This window comes from Fukomys damarensis, unplaced genomic scaffold, assembly GCF_012274545.1.
Source record: "Fukomys damarensis isolate Sample0158 unplaced genomic scaffold, DMR_v1.0_HiC HiC_scaffold_2, whole genome shotgun sequence".
NCBI classification, from domain to species: domain Eukaryota; kingdom Metazoa; phylum Chordata; class Mammalia; order Rodentia; family Bathyergidae; genus Fukomys; species Fukomys damarensis.
The window spans coordinates 6,401,208-6,420,711 of NW_022900914.1; the positions used below are offsets into that span (position 1 = coordinate 6,401,208).

Here is a 19,504-nt window from a genome sequence, read left to right on the forward strand (position 1 = left end):
GGTTTGAGTTTCCCTTTGACATCCAAGTGAACTCAGCTCAGTGGCTGGATAGATGTGGGTGTGAGTTTTAGAGGAATGGTTGGGGATGAAGACATAAACTTGGAAGTTGTCAGCATATAAGTCGATTTTTAAAACCAAGAGACTGAAAATGACAAGAACCCATCTCTTAACTAGGTCACCTCTCATATTGAGTAATAACCTCAAGCAGGGTTTATTCGAGGAACAAAGATGATGCAAGATCTGAGGTCTAGCAGTGCAATCACCATGGTAACAACAGAACAGGACCATGTGATCATTTCAGTGATGCAGAAATGGTACTTGATTTTTAAAAACAAATTTGTGATTTTTTTTAATTTGGCAAATGAGTGTCAAAAGGGAACTTTTTTTGTTGTTGTTGTTAAGATTTTTTTTCCATGAGTGCAATTACCAAGGACCATGAAGTTGGAAAAAGAAATTTACAGCATGTATCTTCAAAGTTCAAAACTGGTCACTTCACAGAAAGACTTCAGGGCTTGTTGAATTTTTTCTCCTAAAAAGTCATTCTGTAGTGGAGTTTTCTAGGAAAAACTAAACAACTTTTAATAACTGGCCCTCTGGTGTGAGAGCTACCGTGGAATAAATTAGTACAAAAATGGAAAAAGAGTCTTGTAACTGTTCACTGTTACAGACCTAACAAGGTCAGTTACTCTCAAAAGCTCATCTTCTTCCTCTTCTGGTGCCCCTGCCTCCTGCCCCCCGCTTGTTCCAGCAGTGGCTGTGCTGTTGTCCTTGGTGGTCTGAGGTTTCTCAGGTGGCTTGCCAATCAAGTTCTCAATGGCTTTGCCAGGACTCTGTCCATTAGTAGAAGATAAATCCACTAAGCTATAGTCCAAAGGGCTCCCTACTTTGCCAACATTTTCAAAGTCCTCTTCCTCATCACTTTCTATCTGGAGATAGAAACCCCGGAGATTTTATTATAAGATACTAAATTGTCTACGGCGATAATGGTTATATAGTGCTTCTACAGGGCATTGTTTAAATTGATCTCATAATAATCCTGTCAGGAATTAGTCACAAGTGAGAGATGGGATAACTATTAAATAGAAGAGTCAAGCCTTAATCTCAAATCTTCTGGGGTTGTTGCCTGTCCTGTTCTATTTGTATCAAAGAGAAGCACCATCATGGGGTTTGGGATGTAGCTCAAAGGTAGAGCACTTGTCTACAATGTGCAAGGCCCTGAATTCAGTCCCAGTACTACACACACACACACACACACACACACACACACACACACAGAGAGCAGCACAGTAACCGGATGTGGTGGTACAGGCCTATAATCCCAGCACTCAGAAGGCTGAGGCAGGAGGATCACGAGTTCAAGGCCAGCCCAGGTTACATAAGGAGTTCCAAACCAGCCTGGTTACCTAGCAAGGCACTGTTTTAAAAAATGAATAGTAACAGCCTACTTCTTATGGTTTAAGTTCCATTCCTGCAGCCACAGCATCTCTTATTTCAAAGAGCCTCTTTACCACCTTCCCAGCTTCTCCCCCAGCAAGTATGTCTTGTACTGTGGCCAGGTCAGGGCTCTTTTATCACGCACCGTTTCAGAATTCCATGTGCTCAGTGTTGGGAGGACGTAGCATATCTGCTCCCTGCCTTGACTTCCTTCGCGAAGTTAGCTCAGTGAACAGTGCTTCTAGTCTGCTGCTGTAAGCCTCTTCCTTTTAGGGACGAGAAGGATAACCACATGGCTGGGTGATTGCTTTTGTATCACACTTCTCAACCGAGCAGAACTAACCCATCAAGGTTGGACAGATTAAATGTGGGGGATTTCTTCTTCACGTGGCCAGTAGAAAGCATCAACTTTAGTGCCCCTATACTCACACTAGCCTTTAGGACAGGGAAGCAGCAAACCTACTTTGCCAGCACAGAAAGCACTCTCATTGAACTGACTGATAATGAGACTGATGCTTTGTTTCTCTGCTTTTCGTCTAATTTCTCAAGAACCTAGGTTCAGAACTTAAGTGTACTTACTTTGCCTCTGGAAGACCTTCACAGCTAAAATCCTGCCTCATGCCAAGTCAAACCCTACCACATCTGAACCTGGAGAAGGTGTGGCCACTGAGCTGAACTGGGAGTGCAGCTAAAACCCCCGAGGCCATCGTAGCCTCAGGTGTTGCCTCACACTCACAGCTTTCCATCAGTAACAATGGCTCCTATTGCCAACCTTGGCCCAGAAGCAGGTAGAAGTGCACAGGACCTAAGAAGGGGAAAGCTGTGTGTCACTAAACACGGACACAGGCAGTTCTTTACCTGCCCCTCTAGGGAAGCCCTCTGCTTGTTGGCAGGGTCATGAAAAACAATCACCTAGGCTTTGATCCTCACTTTGCAAGGACACCTGTCCTTTCCCTGTGTGTACTGAGGTTTGTGCTATCCAGATCTCTGTTAGGACTCTGCCTGATGGGCAGCTTCGTGGACATTAATCTGGACGTGTCAACTTCACTGGGTTAGGAAACACCTACCAGAGTAGTACAGGACACTCCCAGATGTGTGAGCTGGCGGTGTAGACAAGGCCTCATGTGCACTCCGCTCCTCTCTGGTGCGGTTCCCCTGCCCAGCTCCCAAGCCGCCAGGAACTGAGCAGTTTGATGTTCCCTTCTTGGAGCCAGCAGACCATGGACTGAATCTCTGAAAACCAGGAGCGAAGTTAAACATCTCCTCCTTTAAATCTTGAGTGTAGAGTATTGTGTCCAACAAGGGCAAAACTGACTAATACACTCACCTGTTTCTGGTTTTATCACTAAGTTTTACTGAAGAGTTCAGAATTAACAACAACAAAAGAAATTTAAATTCTGTGCCATTTGGAAACATTCCCCTAGTTGGTTCAGAGGGAAAGATCAGGGTGCTCTTGACGATTCTTGGATGGCACTCCCCCTGGACAGCAGAAAGGGAGTTAGAAAACCAGTTCTTTGGCTAAAAGCTGTTTGAGGCTATGTCTCTTGTGGCTTCCTTTTGGCTCTAGCACAAGTGGCTGGGCACCGTTTTGTAGAAATTGATTTAACCCATGTAGCACCACTGTAAATCCCTGTCTTACAGATGAGGGAAGCGGGCCTCAGAGAAATTAAGCAGCTCGCCCAGATTCATAGAGCTTCAAAGCATGAGAACCAGAGCTGGACTTGGGCAGTTCAATGCCGAGCTGGGCTCTAAGCCATCTAATTCAATCTATCTATCTCTCCTCTTCCCTTTCAGACTTCTTGAAAGCACAGTCTCCACTTTTATCTCCCTTCCCATCCTTGTATCAAAAGACTACAGTCTGATTTCTACCCTCATTATGCTATTTAAGTTTCTTTCACTGAGTTTAACAATGCATTCCCAATTATTAAATAAATGGCTTCAGTTCTTATTTATTGAAATTCTATAGCAGTCTTTGTTGCTCTCAGCCTTTTAAAACTCTATTCACTTGGCTTCCTGGTTGGCTGAGCCTCCAGTTATCCCTGCGAGACCCTCATCCACCTAGTGCTCTCTCTCTCTCTCTCTGTCTGTCTATCTTGCTATATAATCTAGGCTGGCCTTGAACTCATTACCCTCCTGCTTCAGGCTCTTGAGAGCTGGGATTACCTGGTGACTGTCTTTTAAAAGGAACTCCTAGTATCTAGTAGCTAGGTAGGATGCATTAAGGATCACACACTGTTGTCTTTAATTATCTGTCCTCCGATTAAATGCCTAGCTTTGAGGGCAGAAACTGTCACTCATTGCTATGGTTTGGTTAAGTGTTCCTAGGGGTCACATGTTAAAGGCCTGGAGGATCTCCTGGGATACGTAAGGGGCTGGTAGGAGGTCTTTAGGTCACTAGGTGTTCCCCAAATGCATTTTTGAGACCCTGTGTCTTCCTTGCTCTCTTTTTGCTTCCACATACTCTCCATCTTGGCCATCTGGCACCCCAACCGTGACCCAAAGAATGTGTTCTCTTGATTTTGGACTGGGACCTCCAAAACTCTTAGCCAAGATAAACCTTTTCTTTATAAGCCAGTTATCTCAGAAATTTCATTATACTGGAGAGTGACTAATACACTCATTTTAATATTTTCAACTCTTAGTACAGCCTGCCACAGTACCTATGCATGAGGTATCCACTAGACAGATTACCCCATATAAACTGTGTTTCCCAGCAGTTTCTGTAGATGTGTCCAAATATTTTAAACATTCTGCAGTGTATAAATGTTCAGAAGAGGAATAATCATTTTTGTCTGGGTAAAAAAAATGGATGTTTGTTTTTAATGGGGTTTTTTGAGACAGGATGTTGCTATATGGTTTAGGCTGGCCTCAAATTCACAGTGACCCTCCTGCCTCAGCTCCTGAGTGCTGCAATTACAGGCATGCACCACCATGCCCAGCTTCGGGTAAAATGTTATAAAGATAATAGTGTCTGAGCTGGAAATCATTTAAAGTCCAGAGGCAAGAAAGGGAGAGAAAGAATAGCAACATTGTACTCCCATGCCAGAGACTAGAGAACAGCAACTGGAGTGACTTTGTTGAAACATCACATTCGGATAAGGGAATAGAGGGCTCAACTGAAAAGGTCGGACGTATAGATGAGGCCTGGGAAGGAGTTCCGGCTTTGCACCATGGGTGAGTAATAACCTACACCGCACAGGATGCTTGTAGCTCCTACTGACTGGACACCTGGTGGCGGGCCATCTGGGCACTAGGCCAGGACTCACTGCAGGGAGGGTAAGCAGAGCAGAGGGCTGCCCTGAGAAGCCAAATGCACCCTGACTCGGGGAGGAAGCACATGAGTTACAAAACAACAAAACAAAAAACAGCTGTACTTTACAAATCTCATCCTCAAAAAGTACATAATTTTTAAACATCTTTGATTTTGAAATGCATGTTTTGGTCAATTGCATGTCTTAGTGTAATCGGTAGCACTTTCCCCTGATGATACATAAAACAATGCCGTATCTTAGATAATGCTTGTCTAAGACTCCATGAGCTATGACAGTGGTATATGAATAAGAAATAAGGAATTCAAAGGCTAAGTTTTAAACCAGGATAACAGAAAAGAAATATGAGTTCCCTGGAGCCCCACACCGAGTCAAACCCAATCTTCAGTTTGGGCAGTGACCCACTGCTACTCACCTACTTCCCTCACTTGAACTTAATACTAATACTACTATGACTAATAGTAAGTACTGACTAGTAACAACTTTAATTTGATCATTTCAGTTTGACTCTCAATACCAAAACTGGAAGGGAAGACCAGTCGACCCTGAAAGGGGTACATGAAGCTTAGGGGTGATGGCAGTCCGATTTTGGGAAGTCACCTATACCAAAGCAGCCGTCATTTGAACAATCGGAACTTCCTCAGAAGCTGGCTCACTTCTTCCTTGGGGTACGGCCGGAGTGCAATGCAAGTGGCAATATTCTCCGGCTGCTCAAGCCACAGCGTGTGGTCGATGTTCTTCTGTTGCAGGGTGTCAGCCAGCTCCTTTAGGGTGGTCTCATCTGGGGCCTGAAGGGGCAGAACACAGCAGAGACCGAACAGCCCATCGAGACGTGTCGACAGCCACAAAAAGCACAGGGCTGGGGGCGCTTTTCTTAATCGAAACTGGAAAAACAGCCTCACCAAAGGAACCATGGAGCAACAATTTCATTCGCTGGTTTGCCATTCACTCTCTGTAGGGTCTTTGCTAAGTGGCCTGGGAGGATTCAGGGGAGACGGGAGAGAGGGAAGAGGCTGGATGATCCTGCCTGCACAATGGAGATTTTTCTCTTCCCCGTCAGGATGTACGTGTTGTCAGGAATGATGCTTCAGGCATTTTCTCCTTCTCTCACGGGTGGCACCCACAACAGCCAACCCTGATCCATCACTCCTCTCCGATTTTAAGAGCGACTGCTAGAAGGGTTTCTAAAATAACATGCACCTTCTACGTTCCCTTTCATCCCACCAGGCTCAAACCCAGAAAGGGATTCCTCCTGCTGGGATAGCTCCCACTTTCTTACAAAAGGGAAAACAAACTATTCTCTAACAGCCTTCTGAAACTATTTCTGGGTCATCCTTGTCACCCACTCCCAGAAGCCAATGCCGAATGCCCCTGCAGAAAGCATTAACTTACAACTTAGAAGACAAAGACACTTAGCGTGTCATTTTGCATAAGATGACAACCAGCGGCTCCTCTCATGAAGTCAGAGGACTCTGGGATCACCGTCCGTCTACCAAATCCTGCCTGGCGGACTCATTTACACCCCTCCTGCTGCACCTAGCAGCAGCACCGCACAACTCAGTGGGCGAGGGAGGCTCTGGAGCCCGCTGCTAACCTCACACGCTTGCTCTTCTGCCTAGTGCCCGTGTGCTCTTTGAGGACTCCGGTGACGCAGCAGTGCTTCTGCTTCCCCTTTGTGAAAGGAGGGAGGCAATGTTTCCCACGGTGATAGGGAATCCCTGAAATGAGGTTCAGACCTACGCTTGGCGCATGTAAGCACCAATATATACAGTCAGTCTGACACCACCTAACGTTTTGTGGGCCTCCGTGGCTACAGCAGCACTCAGCGTAATTAGCAGTGATTCCAGAGTCATGACTAAGAGTTCAGTGTCATCAGACGTCTTTTAGCTCCCTGTGGGCTTCAGATGTCTCACCTGAGAAAGGGGAGTCTTTTTTTGTGGGGGGGTTTATTAGCTTCAATTTTAATTTTAAAAAGTTTGTTTTTATTAGTGCATGTTAGCAGTGCATAATGATTGCACTCACGGCGGGAGGTGCTTCACGTGCACACTTTAACTCTTTTTAATTCCCCATCCCCTCCTCTCGCTCCTCTCTTCATCTCTTGGACTCCTTTCCATTTGCAAAAGATCTATTTCCTTGTTTTCAATCACCTATCTTGTATTTAGCTCTTTGGGCTCCTCACACAAAAGAAATCATGCGATACTTAAGCTTGTGTGTCTGATTTATTTCACTGAACATTATGGTCTTAAGCCGCGTCTATTTTCCTACAAATAACTCAAAATGTATCCTTCTTTATAGCATAGTAGTACTCTGTAACACATTTTATTTATCCACTCATCTGTGGATGGACACAGTCCTTTTCATGATTTAGCTATTATGAGTTTTGCTGTTACAACCAAAAGGGGACAAGCTGGATGAAAAGGAGAGTCCTGAATCAAATAATTGCTGGAGGTCCTCTTCACATGAAAAAAAATTCTAAACAAAAAGCTCCCTGCTTCTTTTCTGCCTACTCATAGACTCTCAAGACATTTCCCACGGATTCCTGGTTGATGTTTCTCTACCCAGCAGCATGTTAGTCTACCTTTGCCAACCAGACATGAAGGGATCACCCCAACCCTCCACTACAAGGCAATGATTTTTTAAAGCTTTTTCCCCATTATAAAATGTGTTTGATATAGAGCAATTAAAAATATAGAGAAGCAGGGCCAGGGATTTAAATGCTCAGTGGCACTGTGACCATGCCTACCTCACAAACACAAGGTCCTGAGTTCAATCCCTGGTACAAAAAAAGGATCCTCCTAAAAATACAGGGAAGCATAAAGACCCCTACATTCCATTCCACAGCCCACTAGTTAATACAGATGTATTTTCTTAGCTTTCCCTTTCAAAATTTAAATCGTTATAGAATATAGCTCAAATAGCATCATATCATGAGCACTCTCCTATGCTTCAAAAAACATGATTTCTGCAAGCCATGTAATAATACATCATAAGGCCTGGGGGTTTTAGCTCAGTGCTAAGAGTGCTCACCTGGAATGCCTAAAGCCCAGTTCGATCCCCAGTACCACATCTCCCAAAACAACAAAGATATATCATAAGGGCACAGATTAATTTAACCAGTGCTTAGTATTGGTAACTTAATATCGTCACTTTTTTCCTTTTTTTTGAGACAAAGTCCGGCTATATAGTGCAGGCTGGCCTTGAACTCACTCAAGCAGGCCTCAAACTCCAAGAGATCCTTCTAGCTCAGCCTCCCAAGTGCTGGGATTATACGCTTGTGCTACCAAGCCCGGCTTCCACTTTTTTTTCTTTAACAGTCCAAAGTGCTCCTATGAATATCCTCGTGCAAAACTCTTTAAGGCCGCATCTAGGAATTCCAGCAGTAGAATCAAGGGAGTCAAATGGTAAGATGTTTGGCCAAAGGCAAAAGAATCTTACTGCTATTTTTTTAAAAAATGTACCGATTTACACCCGTGGTGTCTGGTATTTTTGACTTTAGGCTCAGTTTACACTAGGAATTTAAATACTTATTTTCAAACAACGCGGTGTCCCACCGAAGTAAACGCATCAGCTCACTGCGCTGCCATCTGACCGGGTCTACCCGGGACGCAGTAATTCGCGCCAGTTTAAAGGCTGGCCAGGGCGCCTGCGGAAAGGCGGGACGCGCCCCACCAGCAAACGTCCTCCCGCGGGGACCACCAATTTCCGGTGAGCCTAGAGGCGGGGCTTAATATAAGGTCTGACATCCACACTTCACACACTCATACCCTGCCTAAGAGAAGGCTTCCTAGATCACAGGTCAAGGCCCAGAGGGTCCTCCACAACCCGAAAAGTTAAAAATCCCCCTCTCAGGCCGCGCCCACTCAACGAAGTTAAGCTTCCGACCCAAGACCACGCCCATTTCCGTTCTCGACGCCCTCAGCGTCCCACCCCTCACCCTGGATGTTTTACCTCGAGGACCACTTTGCGCATGCGCCCCAGTTCCCGGAGGTAAGCTACGGTGTGCGGGTGGTCGCGGTGAAGATGCAAGGCCGCAGTGGCTGCGTGACAGGCCTGTGCTACCAACGCGCCCGCTGGCCAGGAGAACGGAGCCTGCGATAGGTCTTTTCGTAACACCAAGTATTGTACCAAGATCTGCGGCTCGGCCCCAGAGGCCGCCATCTTCCTGACCAGACGAATGGCTGAGTCTATTCTGCGGTGCATGCTGGGATCAGGGAGGGGCCCTAAGCGCCGCCATGCTTTTGTACGGCGAAAGCGCAGAGCCTTCTGGGACCGATTGGATTTTGAAGGTTTAGATGGCGGGAATCTCGTCAGTGACCTGGCTGTGGAGGAAAAGAGGTAAGGGAGAGAGAGGGTAGACCCAGGGACGGATGCGCGTGACCGAGCCTGTCAGGGTTTGTCTGAAAGGGAGTGCAAATGACTTGGTGTTTTGTTCTTTTACTGCGAAGGAAGGATATCTAGCTTCGTAGTGGACTCTCCTGGAGCGCTTCATAGGAAAGCTTGGGCCTTAAGGAGCAGATGGAGCAGGCGAATGCTGTACGTCAAGACGGCGAGACCAAAGCAGGTAACCCACTACACGGGTTAGGGTTTCTTGTTCCTTCAAAACGAGAACGGAGTTTGGTGGCTTGTGTATTAAAAAATATGTTACAGGGCCGGGGATTTAGCTCAGTGGTGCCTCCACGTGCCTCACAAGCGTGAGGTCCGGAGTTCAATCCCCGGTACCAAAAAAACAAAAAAATGTGTTACAGCTGGGCGTAATGACTGTTATCCCAGCTACTCAAGTAGCAGATGCGGGAGGATCTCCAATCTGAGGCCAGCTTGGGCAACATAGTTAAGACACCATCTCAGAAAACAACAAAATCTGGACACGGTGGCACAGGCCTGTAATTCCAACATTCTGGGAGGCTGAGGCAGGAAGATTGCAAGGTCAAGCAATTTAGCGATTTATTGAGACCCTGCATCACAATTTAAGGAAGTATTTTAAAGGGAGGTGTATTTCAGTGTGAAGGACCTGCGTTCAGTCCCTGGTACTTCAAAGCAAAAACAAAAATTTTAAATCATGCTGCTATCAGGAGTAATAATCCATCCTCTAATATGACCTAATTTTGTTTCTTTTAAAGTAAATGATGAGGTGGGAGTTTGGATCCACAGACCTAGACTAGTCGAACGGTTATTTACAGCCCCTTTATTGTCTTTCCCAAAAACAGTTAAACATAAGCTGTTACCTATACTGATTTTAGCCCCCTGCCTCATAATTTCAGCTTTCCATTTATGGTATTGTGTGGAAGGAAACGGATAGAGTGGAGAACAGTGCTAACTGATAATCTGAGGTTTCTGAGAAAGCAAGAGGTAGGAATCCGAGAGATAAGACAAATGATGAAATATGACTTTGCATAGTCTGTGTATCTCACTTTTTTTCGATATTTTTGAAATCTTAAAGTCTGATAGTTAAAAGTATAGAATTATTTTTTGTTTTGTTTTGTTTTTTGAGACAGGATCTCACTGTGTAGTTGAGACTGACCTGGAACTCACTATGTAGCCCAGGCTGGTCTCGAACTCACAGCGATCTTCCTGCCTCAGCCTCCCGAGTGTTGGGATTGCAGGTGTATGCCACCACACCCAGCTCAAAAGTATAGAATTTTTGAGGGCTGGGGATTTAGCTTAGTGGTTCCACCACCTGCCTTTCACAAGCAAGGACCCAAGTTGGATCCCTGGTACCAAAAAAAAAAAGTATAGAATTTTTGTAAAGGAGATGTCATCTAATCTGTGGTAAAGCATTGAATCCTTCTTTCCACACTAGAAATGTGCTTTTGTGATAAACTGCAGGCCTGGATAAAGTACTTCTGCCTAGGAAGTATGTGACAGACAAATCGGATTCTCTCTCTCCTTTCCTTTGAAAACTATCCTGGCCAGGTGGCACTCAAGAGGCTGAGGCTGGAGGATCACTGCGAGTTCAAGGCCAGCCTATACTACATAATGAGACTCTGTCTCAAAAAAAGAAAGAAAGAAAAACCAGGGACCATTTTTTTTTTTTTTTTGGTACCAGGAGTTGAACTGGAGACCTTGTGCTTATGAGGCAGGTGGTGGCACCCCTGAGCTTTTAAATCCCCCATCCAATCAGGGACTATTCTTACATCAGTATTCAACCTAAAAGGTTGATAACTTTTTATTTTGGTTGGTTGTCAGATCCTCAGGTTCCATAATTGTGGCAGATACAACAGTTCTAAAGCAGTTCAGCTGGCCACAAAATTCTGGAAGAAGACACCTGTTCCTTGAAGTACTTTGTGGTTCCAGTATTAGAAGTCCTTGTGAAATTCCCCTTTCATTTTTCCTTAGGTATTTTAGCTCACTTGGAAGGACTAGAGGCTCAAATGAACAGATCCTGTAAAAGGTCTGAAGAGCTACAACGAACTCAGGCAGAGGAAAGTGCTCTTGGGATCAAGATTCGTGAACTGAGGTGCCTGCGAGACAAGCTCAGGGCTGAAGTGAACCAGCGGCGAGCCAGAGTGAGTAGAGTGGGCATGGGGGCTCCCCCGGGTGTAAAGAGCCATCGCGATCTGGGAATCCGCACATTTGTACAGCGGGGTTTACTTTTGATCTTACTGGATTGATTGCAGTCCTTAAATCTTCAAATGATCAAACCTGTAGAGTTGGAGCTAATTATTATCAATAATTGTTTGGTATCAGTGATGGCATTAGCAAGTTCTTCATAATGGTCCCTCAGCCTCATGGACTCCTAACTCAGTACCCTCCGTCTTAGCTGACTTGAGTCCCTTGTATTCCTGTCATGAGTGGCATCCCTATCACCCACACTGAAAATCTCAGGAAACTTTGACCCTTCCCTCTTTGTTTCCCATCTAGCCAAGGTCCAGTTAGCGAAACCTGTCATTGCCTTTATGTTGTCTTCCCACTTACTCTGTCCGTTGCCATAGCTCCCCATATGTGTAGTGCATATTGATTAAGTAATTTGGATGCCAGGATTATTGATCTGCTAGTTAGTATTTCTAGTTTTCCAGTAAATCCTGCATGCCAAAGAAAATGTGTCATAAATATCTGTCACAGTGTATGTCTGCCCCAAATACTGTCAATTATTTTCTGCCTTTTCTCCCTCTCTTTTTTCCCCTTTCTTCCCTTACCCACTCTTCCTTTGCTGTTGTATGCATAAAGTGCACAAATCTGATGAAGTTTTTACAGAGTGAACACAACCAGGTATTTACCACACAGATCAAAAGTATAGAATTTAAAAAAATAATCACAAGCCAGGTATGATGGCACACACCTGTAATCCCAGCACTCGGGAGGCTGAGGCAGGAGAATCACTGTGAGTTCGAGACCAGCCTGGGCTATATAGTGAGTTCCAGGTCATTCTCAACTACATAGTGAGACCTTGTCTCAACAACAACAACAAAAACAAATATTTAAATAAATAAAAAATATAGACTATTACCAGTACCCTACAGTTCTCTTTTGCCTTCTAATCATTTAGTTAAAGGTAACCACTATTCTGATTTCTGCCGCAAGATTAGTTTTACCTGTTCTTGAACTTTATATAAATGTAAAAAGTATAAACTTGTATGTCTGGCCGCTTTTGCTAAATCGTATGTCTGTGACATTCATCCGTACTGTTCATGTGTGGTGATCATTCTGTGCTGTACAGTAATTCTGAACGTATCACAGCTCACCCATTCTCCCGTCGATGCCACGTGAGTTACTGAGGTTGGACTTTGGGATGCTCACGAGTATTGTTTTTGTAAACAGTCTTCTTCCCGTCTTGTAATGCAGACACACAACACTTTTCTGTCAGGTGCCTACCTGGTAGAGTACCTGGGACATAGAGTACCCATATTAATGTCAGTGAATACTGCCAGTGTCCATGCCAGTGTTACATTCCAACAATTGTGCAAGATTTGTTTTATGTTTTTACTGATGCTTTATATTAATAGTTTTTAAGATTTGTCATTCTGGTGGTAGTGTAATGGTACCATAGCGTGGATTTAATTTGCGTGTGACTAATGGTGTGAAGCGCAGTCAGCCATCCATATCCATGGATCAGAAGTATTCACGAAAAATGATGTCTGTACTGAACATTTACAGACTTTCTCTTGTAATTGTTCCCTTAAAATACAGCATAACTATTTACGTAATATTTTATAATATTCATCTAGTATTAAGTATTATAAGTGATCTAGAGATTTAAAGGAAGGGACAAGAAAAAAGTGAAAATGGAAAAAAATGGAAACAGTTTTGTACATAGGAGAGGGAGCATTGGGAGAAATTGGATAAAATAAAAATTGATTTTAAAAAATAAAGCATATGAGAGGTTCACCAGGCATGGTTGCATTAACCTTTAATTACAGCACTCAGGAGGCTGAGGCAGGAGGAGGAGGCTGAGGACCTCAGGTTTAATTGCAGTGTTGGCACTTTGTGATAAGTAAGTGGGTTTTGGGTTGCAGTTTGGGCTCTTGGACTCTAATAAAAGGTTCGCCATCACTGTGATGTAGGTTATATGCAAATACTCTTCCTTTTTATGTGAGGGACTTGCGCATCCATATGTTTCTATTGCAGAAGCTAATGTTACAGTACTGATAGACACTTAAAGTTCTCTTGTGAAGCGTGCTTTTTAAGGCTTTTGAAAATATTGTTTATTGTCTGTTAGATTACAGAAGTTGACATGCCTTGGATATTAGTTGTTTGTTGGGTATAAATATTAGAACCTTCCCTCAGACTGGCTTGCCCTTTTATTCTCTAATGGTGTTTTTTGATGAAGACAATCTGTTTTGATGATATTCACTTTAGGAATTTATGATTTGTGCTCATTTCCTGTTTAGTAAGTCTTTATCTAACCTAAGATCATGATAGTGTTCTGTGTTATTTCATTTTAAGTTTTATTGTTTCATCTTTTAGAATTACAGTCTATCTAGAATAGGTAGGGGTGTGTGTGTGTGTGTGTGTGTGGTGGGATAGAGGTCTTTTTTTTTTTTGGACACAGAGTTTTGCTGTGTAGTTCAGGCCAGCCTTAAACTCAATATGTTGTCCAGGCCGCGGGCTGACCTGGAACTCATGTTGATCCTCCTGCCTTGGCCTTCTGAGTGCTGCTGCTCCACTGCACCCAGCAAGGTCTTCTTGTCTTGTCTTGTTTGTTTTTTTTCCCCTGTCTGGATATCAAGTCATACAGCCCTTGGGTCTTTCCCCCGTATGTTGTAGTGAGCCTGTTTCTGGATTCTGCTCTGTTCCATTGGTTTGCCTGTCTTTGTGCTATAGTCAGAGGTTTATATACTGTAAGTCTTGGTACCTGTAGGACATGCATATAATACATTTCTTCCTCGAGAATTATCTTGGCAATTCTTGGCCTCATGAATTTTCCATAAAGGTCACCTGTCACTTTTCAAAAATAACCCTCTCGTTTTTCACTGGGAGGGTATCCAGTCTAGTTCAATTTGGGAAGATGTGCATCACTACAAAGTGCACTGTTCAGTCAGTGGACTTGCGATGCCTTCCCATGTCATTTCTGTTCTGTGCTTTTTCTCAGTATTGTATATGCTTTTATATGTAGAGGTCTTGAAGCTCACAGAGTCCGCCCAAAAATGTGTATGCACTTCAGGAGAAGAAAAATAGTAGGATGTCTTTTCAGTAGATGATGTTACCCTCTTATAGGGGAGCCTAGAGGATGTCATGTATTGCAGGAAGCCCACTGCACTGCCGGCCCTTAGAGCAGAAACTGAAAATGCATGTGCAGCAACCTCAATGACCGAGGTTACCCAAGCAGCCGTTTGCTGTTTTCTAATCAATGTCTGGAAGCCAGTGGCCACCGCTTTGAGCACCTCCTCTAATTGTAGAGGCCAAAGGTAACTTGTATTAATCTTGTGATGTCTCAACAAATTTAATATTGAAATATATATACCAGTTTTTCTTTATGTGAAGTGTGTATACATGTTTTTTGGCAGACTCTGTATATATTTAATTTTTTTTTTTCCTGGTATTAGGGATTGAATTTAGGACCTTGTGCTTGTGAGACAGGTGCGTTGCCACTGACCTAAATCCCCGACCCTGTATATATATATGTTTAATCTTGATGTTACTGCATGTGGCAGAGGACAACAGGCTTTTTCTATGGAGAGCCAGATATTTTAAGCTTTTTGTGAGCCATAGAGTCTACGGCAGCTACTCTGCTGTTGTAGCGTGGAAGACAGTAGGTAAAACGGTGCAGTGTGGGCTGGCAGAACCTTCTTTGCAAAAAAAACACATGGCTGGGTTTGACCCACAAGCTATAGTTTAATGACTCCTTCTATACGGTATTATGTTTTACAAGATTTGTGTTCTGTTTTATAGAAATACATTTGACTCTGTGGGGCAACGTAGCTAAAGCCATATATTTTAATAGTTTGTCTTTGTGTTCTTTGGAATTCATACATTTGCGTGTCTACAGCCAAATCACCCTGCGCAACCCGATTTGGAATTTTTACATTTGGAGTTAAGCATATTTAAGCAAAAACAGTTTTACTTCTTCCTTTCCGATACTTGTAACTTTTTTTTTTTCACCTAATCTACTGGCCAAGATAATCTGTTAGGTTGTTAAGTAGAAATAGTCATAGCCTTTTTGCTGTAAATTCAGTGTAGATACTGTATTAAAGAAATTTTCTAGTTTGCTAAGAGTTTTAATCATGATCTAGCTTTTTTGCTGTTCTGAGAGACAGGGTCTCGCTATATAGGTCAGGCTGGCTTTGAACTCACTATGTAGTCCAGGCTGGCCTTAAACTCATGGTGATCCTTTCTGTCCACACACACGCATACACCACGCTAGGATTACAGCCACCACTCCTGGCTTTAAGTATTGAATTGAAGCGTTTTTATTGCAGACATTAATGTGACTTTATGGTATTGTCCTTTATTTTATTAGGGTGCAAAATATATTAATCGATATTTGCATGAGAAACATCCCGTACTTTATTTAGCCCGTTAGTTTGCTGTCCTGGACTATTCTTTAGGTGATGCTGTATCTGATTTGCTGATAGGCTAATGGGACTTTTGTATCTACATTCATGAGAGAGATGCCCCTCATCGCCGTCTCCGTCCCTGCATCTGCATGCCTTCCTGTCTGCGTGCATGTCTCCTCCCCCACCCCTCTCTCTCGTGGTGACCTTGTTAGGCTTTGGTGGTCTCAGAAAGCAGGTTGAGAGACTTTTCTTCTTTTTCTATTCCCTGGAAGATTTTTTTTATTTTTAAAAAATGTTATCCATTTCCTCCCTCCAGCCCCTTCCCCTCCCTGTGTATGAAAGCTTTGTTTCCATTTTTTCCTTCTGTTTTCACTTTTTTCTTATCCCTGCCTTCCTCCCTCCTCCTTTCTTCCCTTTCACATTTGAATACTTTCTTCCCGTTTCCCAACATCCATTATACATTTTCTCTGGAAGATTTTGTAGGAAGTTGGGTTTTCCTTAAGTTTTGTAAAGATTCTTTTGAGCCAGGTTGTTGGTGCATGCCTGTAACACCAACCTTTAGGAGGCTGAGGCCAGAGGATCACAGTGAATTTGAAGCCAGCCTGGGCTACATAAGGAGAATTTGTCTCAAAAACACCCCAAAAAGAATTGTCTAGTAAAGCCCCCTGGCTGTTTTGTTTTGATATAGTGTTTCACTGTATAGTCCAGGCTGGCCTCAAACTCTCCATGATCTTCCTTAGCCTACCAAGTGCTAGAATTATAGGTGTATACCACCATGTCCAGCTCTTGGCCCTTTTTTGTGGGTCTGATTTTTTAATTTCTGATTCAGTTTCTTTGGTCTGCATAAAATTTAGGATTAGGTCACTTTTGCTAAACTGTGTTTTTCAAATAATTTGTCAGTTTTATAGAAATATTCACATTTAAAGTTGTTTGAAACTTAAAACTTGCTGTCTTGTGAATATGATTATCAGTGATATCCTATTTTTTATTCTGATATTACTAATTTGTGCTTGTTCTCACTGTTTTATAACTTGGGCCTTTTCTTAGAAGTATCTTTGGGCTTTATTAATTTCTCATTGATCCTTTGTTTTGTTTTTTCATTGATTTCTGCCTTACTCTGTTTGGATTTACTTACTCTTTTAACTTCTTGAAATAAATACTTCTTTTTTTGTGTACATATATTAAGATTATAAAGTTTTCCTCTAGGCATGGCCTGCCTTCTCTATATCCCACAAGGTCTTGTCATATTTTCATTATCATTTCAATTCAAAATATTTTAAATCTCCATCGTGGTGTTTTCTTTAGCTTATGGCTTTTAGGTGTATATTATTCAATTTCCAAACTTTGAGTATTTGCTAGTTATTTGTTTTGGTTAGTGATTTATAGCTTGACTCCCTTGTGGTATTCTAGCTAATCTCCCATGTATATTAATCGTGGGTTTTGTGTTCATGGAGTACTATTTTCTGTATGTATCAAATAGTTCTAGTGTGTTCCTCATGCCTCATGTTTCAATATTTTATATCCTGATTTATATACTTGCCTACTGAGATTTGTTAAAATGTCCACCCTTGCGCCGGGATTGTGGATCTGTTACTTCTTTCATTCAAGTTTCAGTATGTACAGTATTGGGTGCAGAATAACTGTGTCTTTCCTAGTTGAGTTAACCTTTTATTATGAAATATTCCTTATTTTTAGTCAAACTTCTTGCCTTTAAGTCCATTTTATGAAATGAAAGTACAGTTTTTACTTTGTGTGTCTGTGTATGTGATATGGATTGAACCCAGGGCCTTGTGCACACTACGCAAGTGCTGTACACCTCCAGCCCAACGTTTTTTTGTTTTTTAGAGACATGGTCTCCTCCTATGCAGTTCAGGTCAGCATTGAACTCACTTTATAGTCCAGGCTGGCTTTTAACTCACAGCTTGACCTGCCTCAGCCTCCTGAGAGCTGGGATTACAGGTGTGTACCACTGCGCCCAGCTAGCACAACGATGACTTGGGGGAAGTACTAGAGATCGAATCCAGGGCCTTGCACATGCCAGGCAAACGCTGTACCACTGAACTACATCTCGAGCCCACAACTATTTTTGGCTAGGGTTGCATGGCAAATTTTTCCATTTTTTCTCCTTGCAGTCTCAGTGCAAATGTAGTTAAGGTATTCCTCTCATAAGTAGCATAAAATTAAATATTTTAACCCATCCTGACAGTCATTGGAGTATTTGGTCCATGAACATTTAATATAATTATTTGGATTTTACTCTACCTATTACTGTTTTACTGAATCTTTTGTTTTGTACGTCAGTGTTCTGTCAGGGCTTATACACACACCTTTCTCAGTGCTCTTTACACTTGCATTTCCATAGTTCTACCTGGGATTATTTTCCTTTAAGTATCTCCTTTTGGAACTTCTTTAAGTGTAATACTCTTTGCAGTAAATTCTGTTTTTGTTTGTTGGAAAACATCTTTCACTATGTTTTTCATTTTTACACTGAGTATAGAGTTTGTTTGTACTTTATGTCATTCGTTTCTAGATCCATGGCTTCTGTCAGACTAGGTGTCTTACATATTTAGGTACTGACAAGCCTTATTTGAACATAATGGGTCCCCCCACCCCCCATCTCTTTAAGATTTTCTGTCTTTGGTTTTCCTCAGTTTTAGATCATAATACTGTATGGCCAGACATAGTTTTCTTCTTTATTCTGCTTGGTGTTATAAAGTCTCCTTTTTGAAACAGGGCCTCGCTGTGTAGTCCTGGCTGGCCTGAAGTTGTGGAAGCCCCTTGCCTCAGCCTCCTCAGTCCTGGGCTGACAGGCAAGTGCCACCAAGCCTAGCAGTAGAGCTTCTTAAATTACTGCTTGATGTTTTTCATCTACTTTAGAAAATTTGATCTCTTCAAATAATACATCAGTCTCATTCTTTACACAAATTTGGTGTCTCATGTGTTTTTCTTCCTGTGACCTATATCTTAGCTAGTTTTCTACTCTTATTTTCTCTATTTCATATCCTGCAGTCCTCTCTCCATTCCTACCAAAACTGTAATTGTTCAGCTAGTGGCTTCTGCTCTGGTTTCTGGTGCGTGACCCACAGATTCCTCTGCTGTGAGCTCATAGCACCAGCTGGATGCCTAGGGGTAGACTATTTTCTGGATTTACTGCATAATAGAAAACTGCATTTTGCTTCTATCCAGTCAGGTGAAGCCAAGGACTTTGAGGTGTACCCCTGTGGACCCACTTTGACTGGCTGCTTATCTTGCAGGCTAAAGCATCTTCTGCCAGTGTAGAACCTGACCAAACAGTGGGGATCGGAGAGCAAGAAGTTTTGGAAAGGAAACAGGAAAGTGTGAAAGCTGTTCTGCAGGCTTATCGTTTTACAGGTACTGTGCTCTTCCGAGCTGATTCATCCTGTTTAGTGAGTTACAGCAGTTTGCTATATTGGACTTATTTCATGAGAATTAAATTTGCACCCTTTAGCCACGTTATTCACATAAAGCTAGCACACAGTTTAGAGGTATACTTTTCCCTGGAAGTTTGGCCACTGTACAGCAGATTGGTTGGTGGCTGGCTGGCACCATTCATTGTAGCAACTCCTCATGCGCTAGACCCTGTACTAGAACTTCTTCCTTCACTGCTGACCTGCTTTATGTTCCTGGTCAAATAGTTTGAACTCCTCAGATCCCTGTTTTGGTGTAAACAGGAATGTATTCTATTTGTGCCACAAGAGCATCGTGGGAAGAAATGGGACTGTGACAGGTTATTTGACACTTAGGCAAAAAGAGAGAATGGGTACACACATTTTTAGGTTTTTTTCTTTAATAAATTTGATAGGGTGTCCTTTCTTTCCTACTATCTTTTTTTTTTTTTTTTTTTTTTTT

At 42.7% G+C, this 19,504-nt stretch overlaps 2 protein-coding genes across 2 annotated transcripts in view; one reads left to right on the forward strand and one right to left on the reverse strand.

Moving 5' to 3' along the window:
• Window positions 1–4,566: 4,566 nt before the first annotated feature.
• Ptrhd1 (peptidyl-tRNA hydrolase domain containing 1) lies at window positions 4,567–8,903 on the reverse strand. Its single transcript, XM_010604861.2, has 2 exons — window positions 8,652–8,903; window positions 4,567–5,491 (listed from the first exon to the last, which is right to left on the reverse strand). The coding sequence occupies exons 1-2, from the start codon at window positions 8,901–8,903 to the stop codon at window positions 5,321–5,323; spliced, it is 423 nt and encodes a 140-aa protein (XP_010603163.1). The 3' UTR covers window positions 4,567–5,320.
• The window catches only part of Cenpo (centromere protein O), a 14,969-nt gene continuing 4,323 nt past the window's right edge, over window positions 8,859–19,504 (forward strand). The window contains exons 1-4 of the mRNA XM_033763091.1: window positions 8,859–9,038; window positions 9,149–9,264; window positions 11,037–11,206; window positions 18,889–19,006. Coding sequence (XP_033618982.1) covers window positions 9,219–9,264; window positions 11,037–11,206; window positions 18,889–19,006 — 334 coding nt within the window. The 5' untranslated portion in view covers window positions 8,859–9,038; window positions 9,149–9,218. The remainder of the gene's footprint in view (window positions 9,039–9,148; window positions 9,265–11,036; window positions 11,207–18,888; window positions 19,007–19,504) is intronic.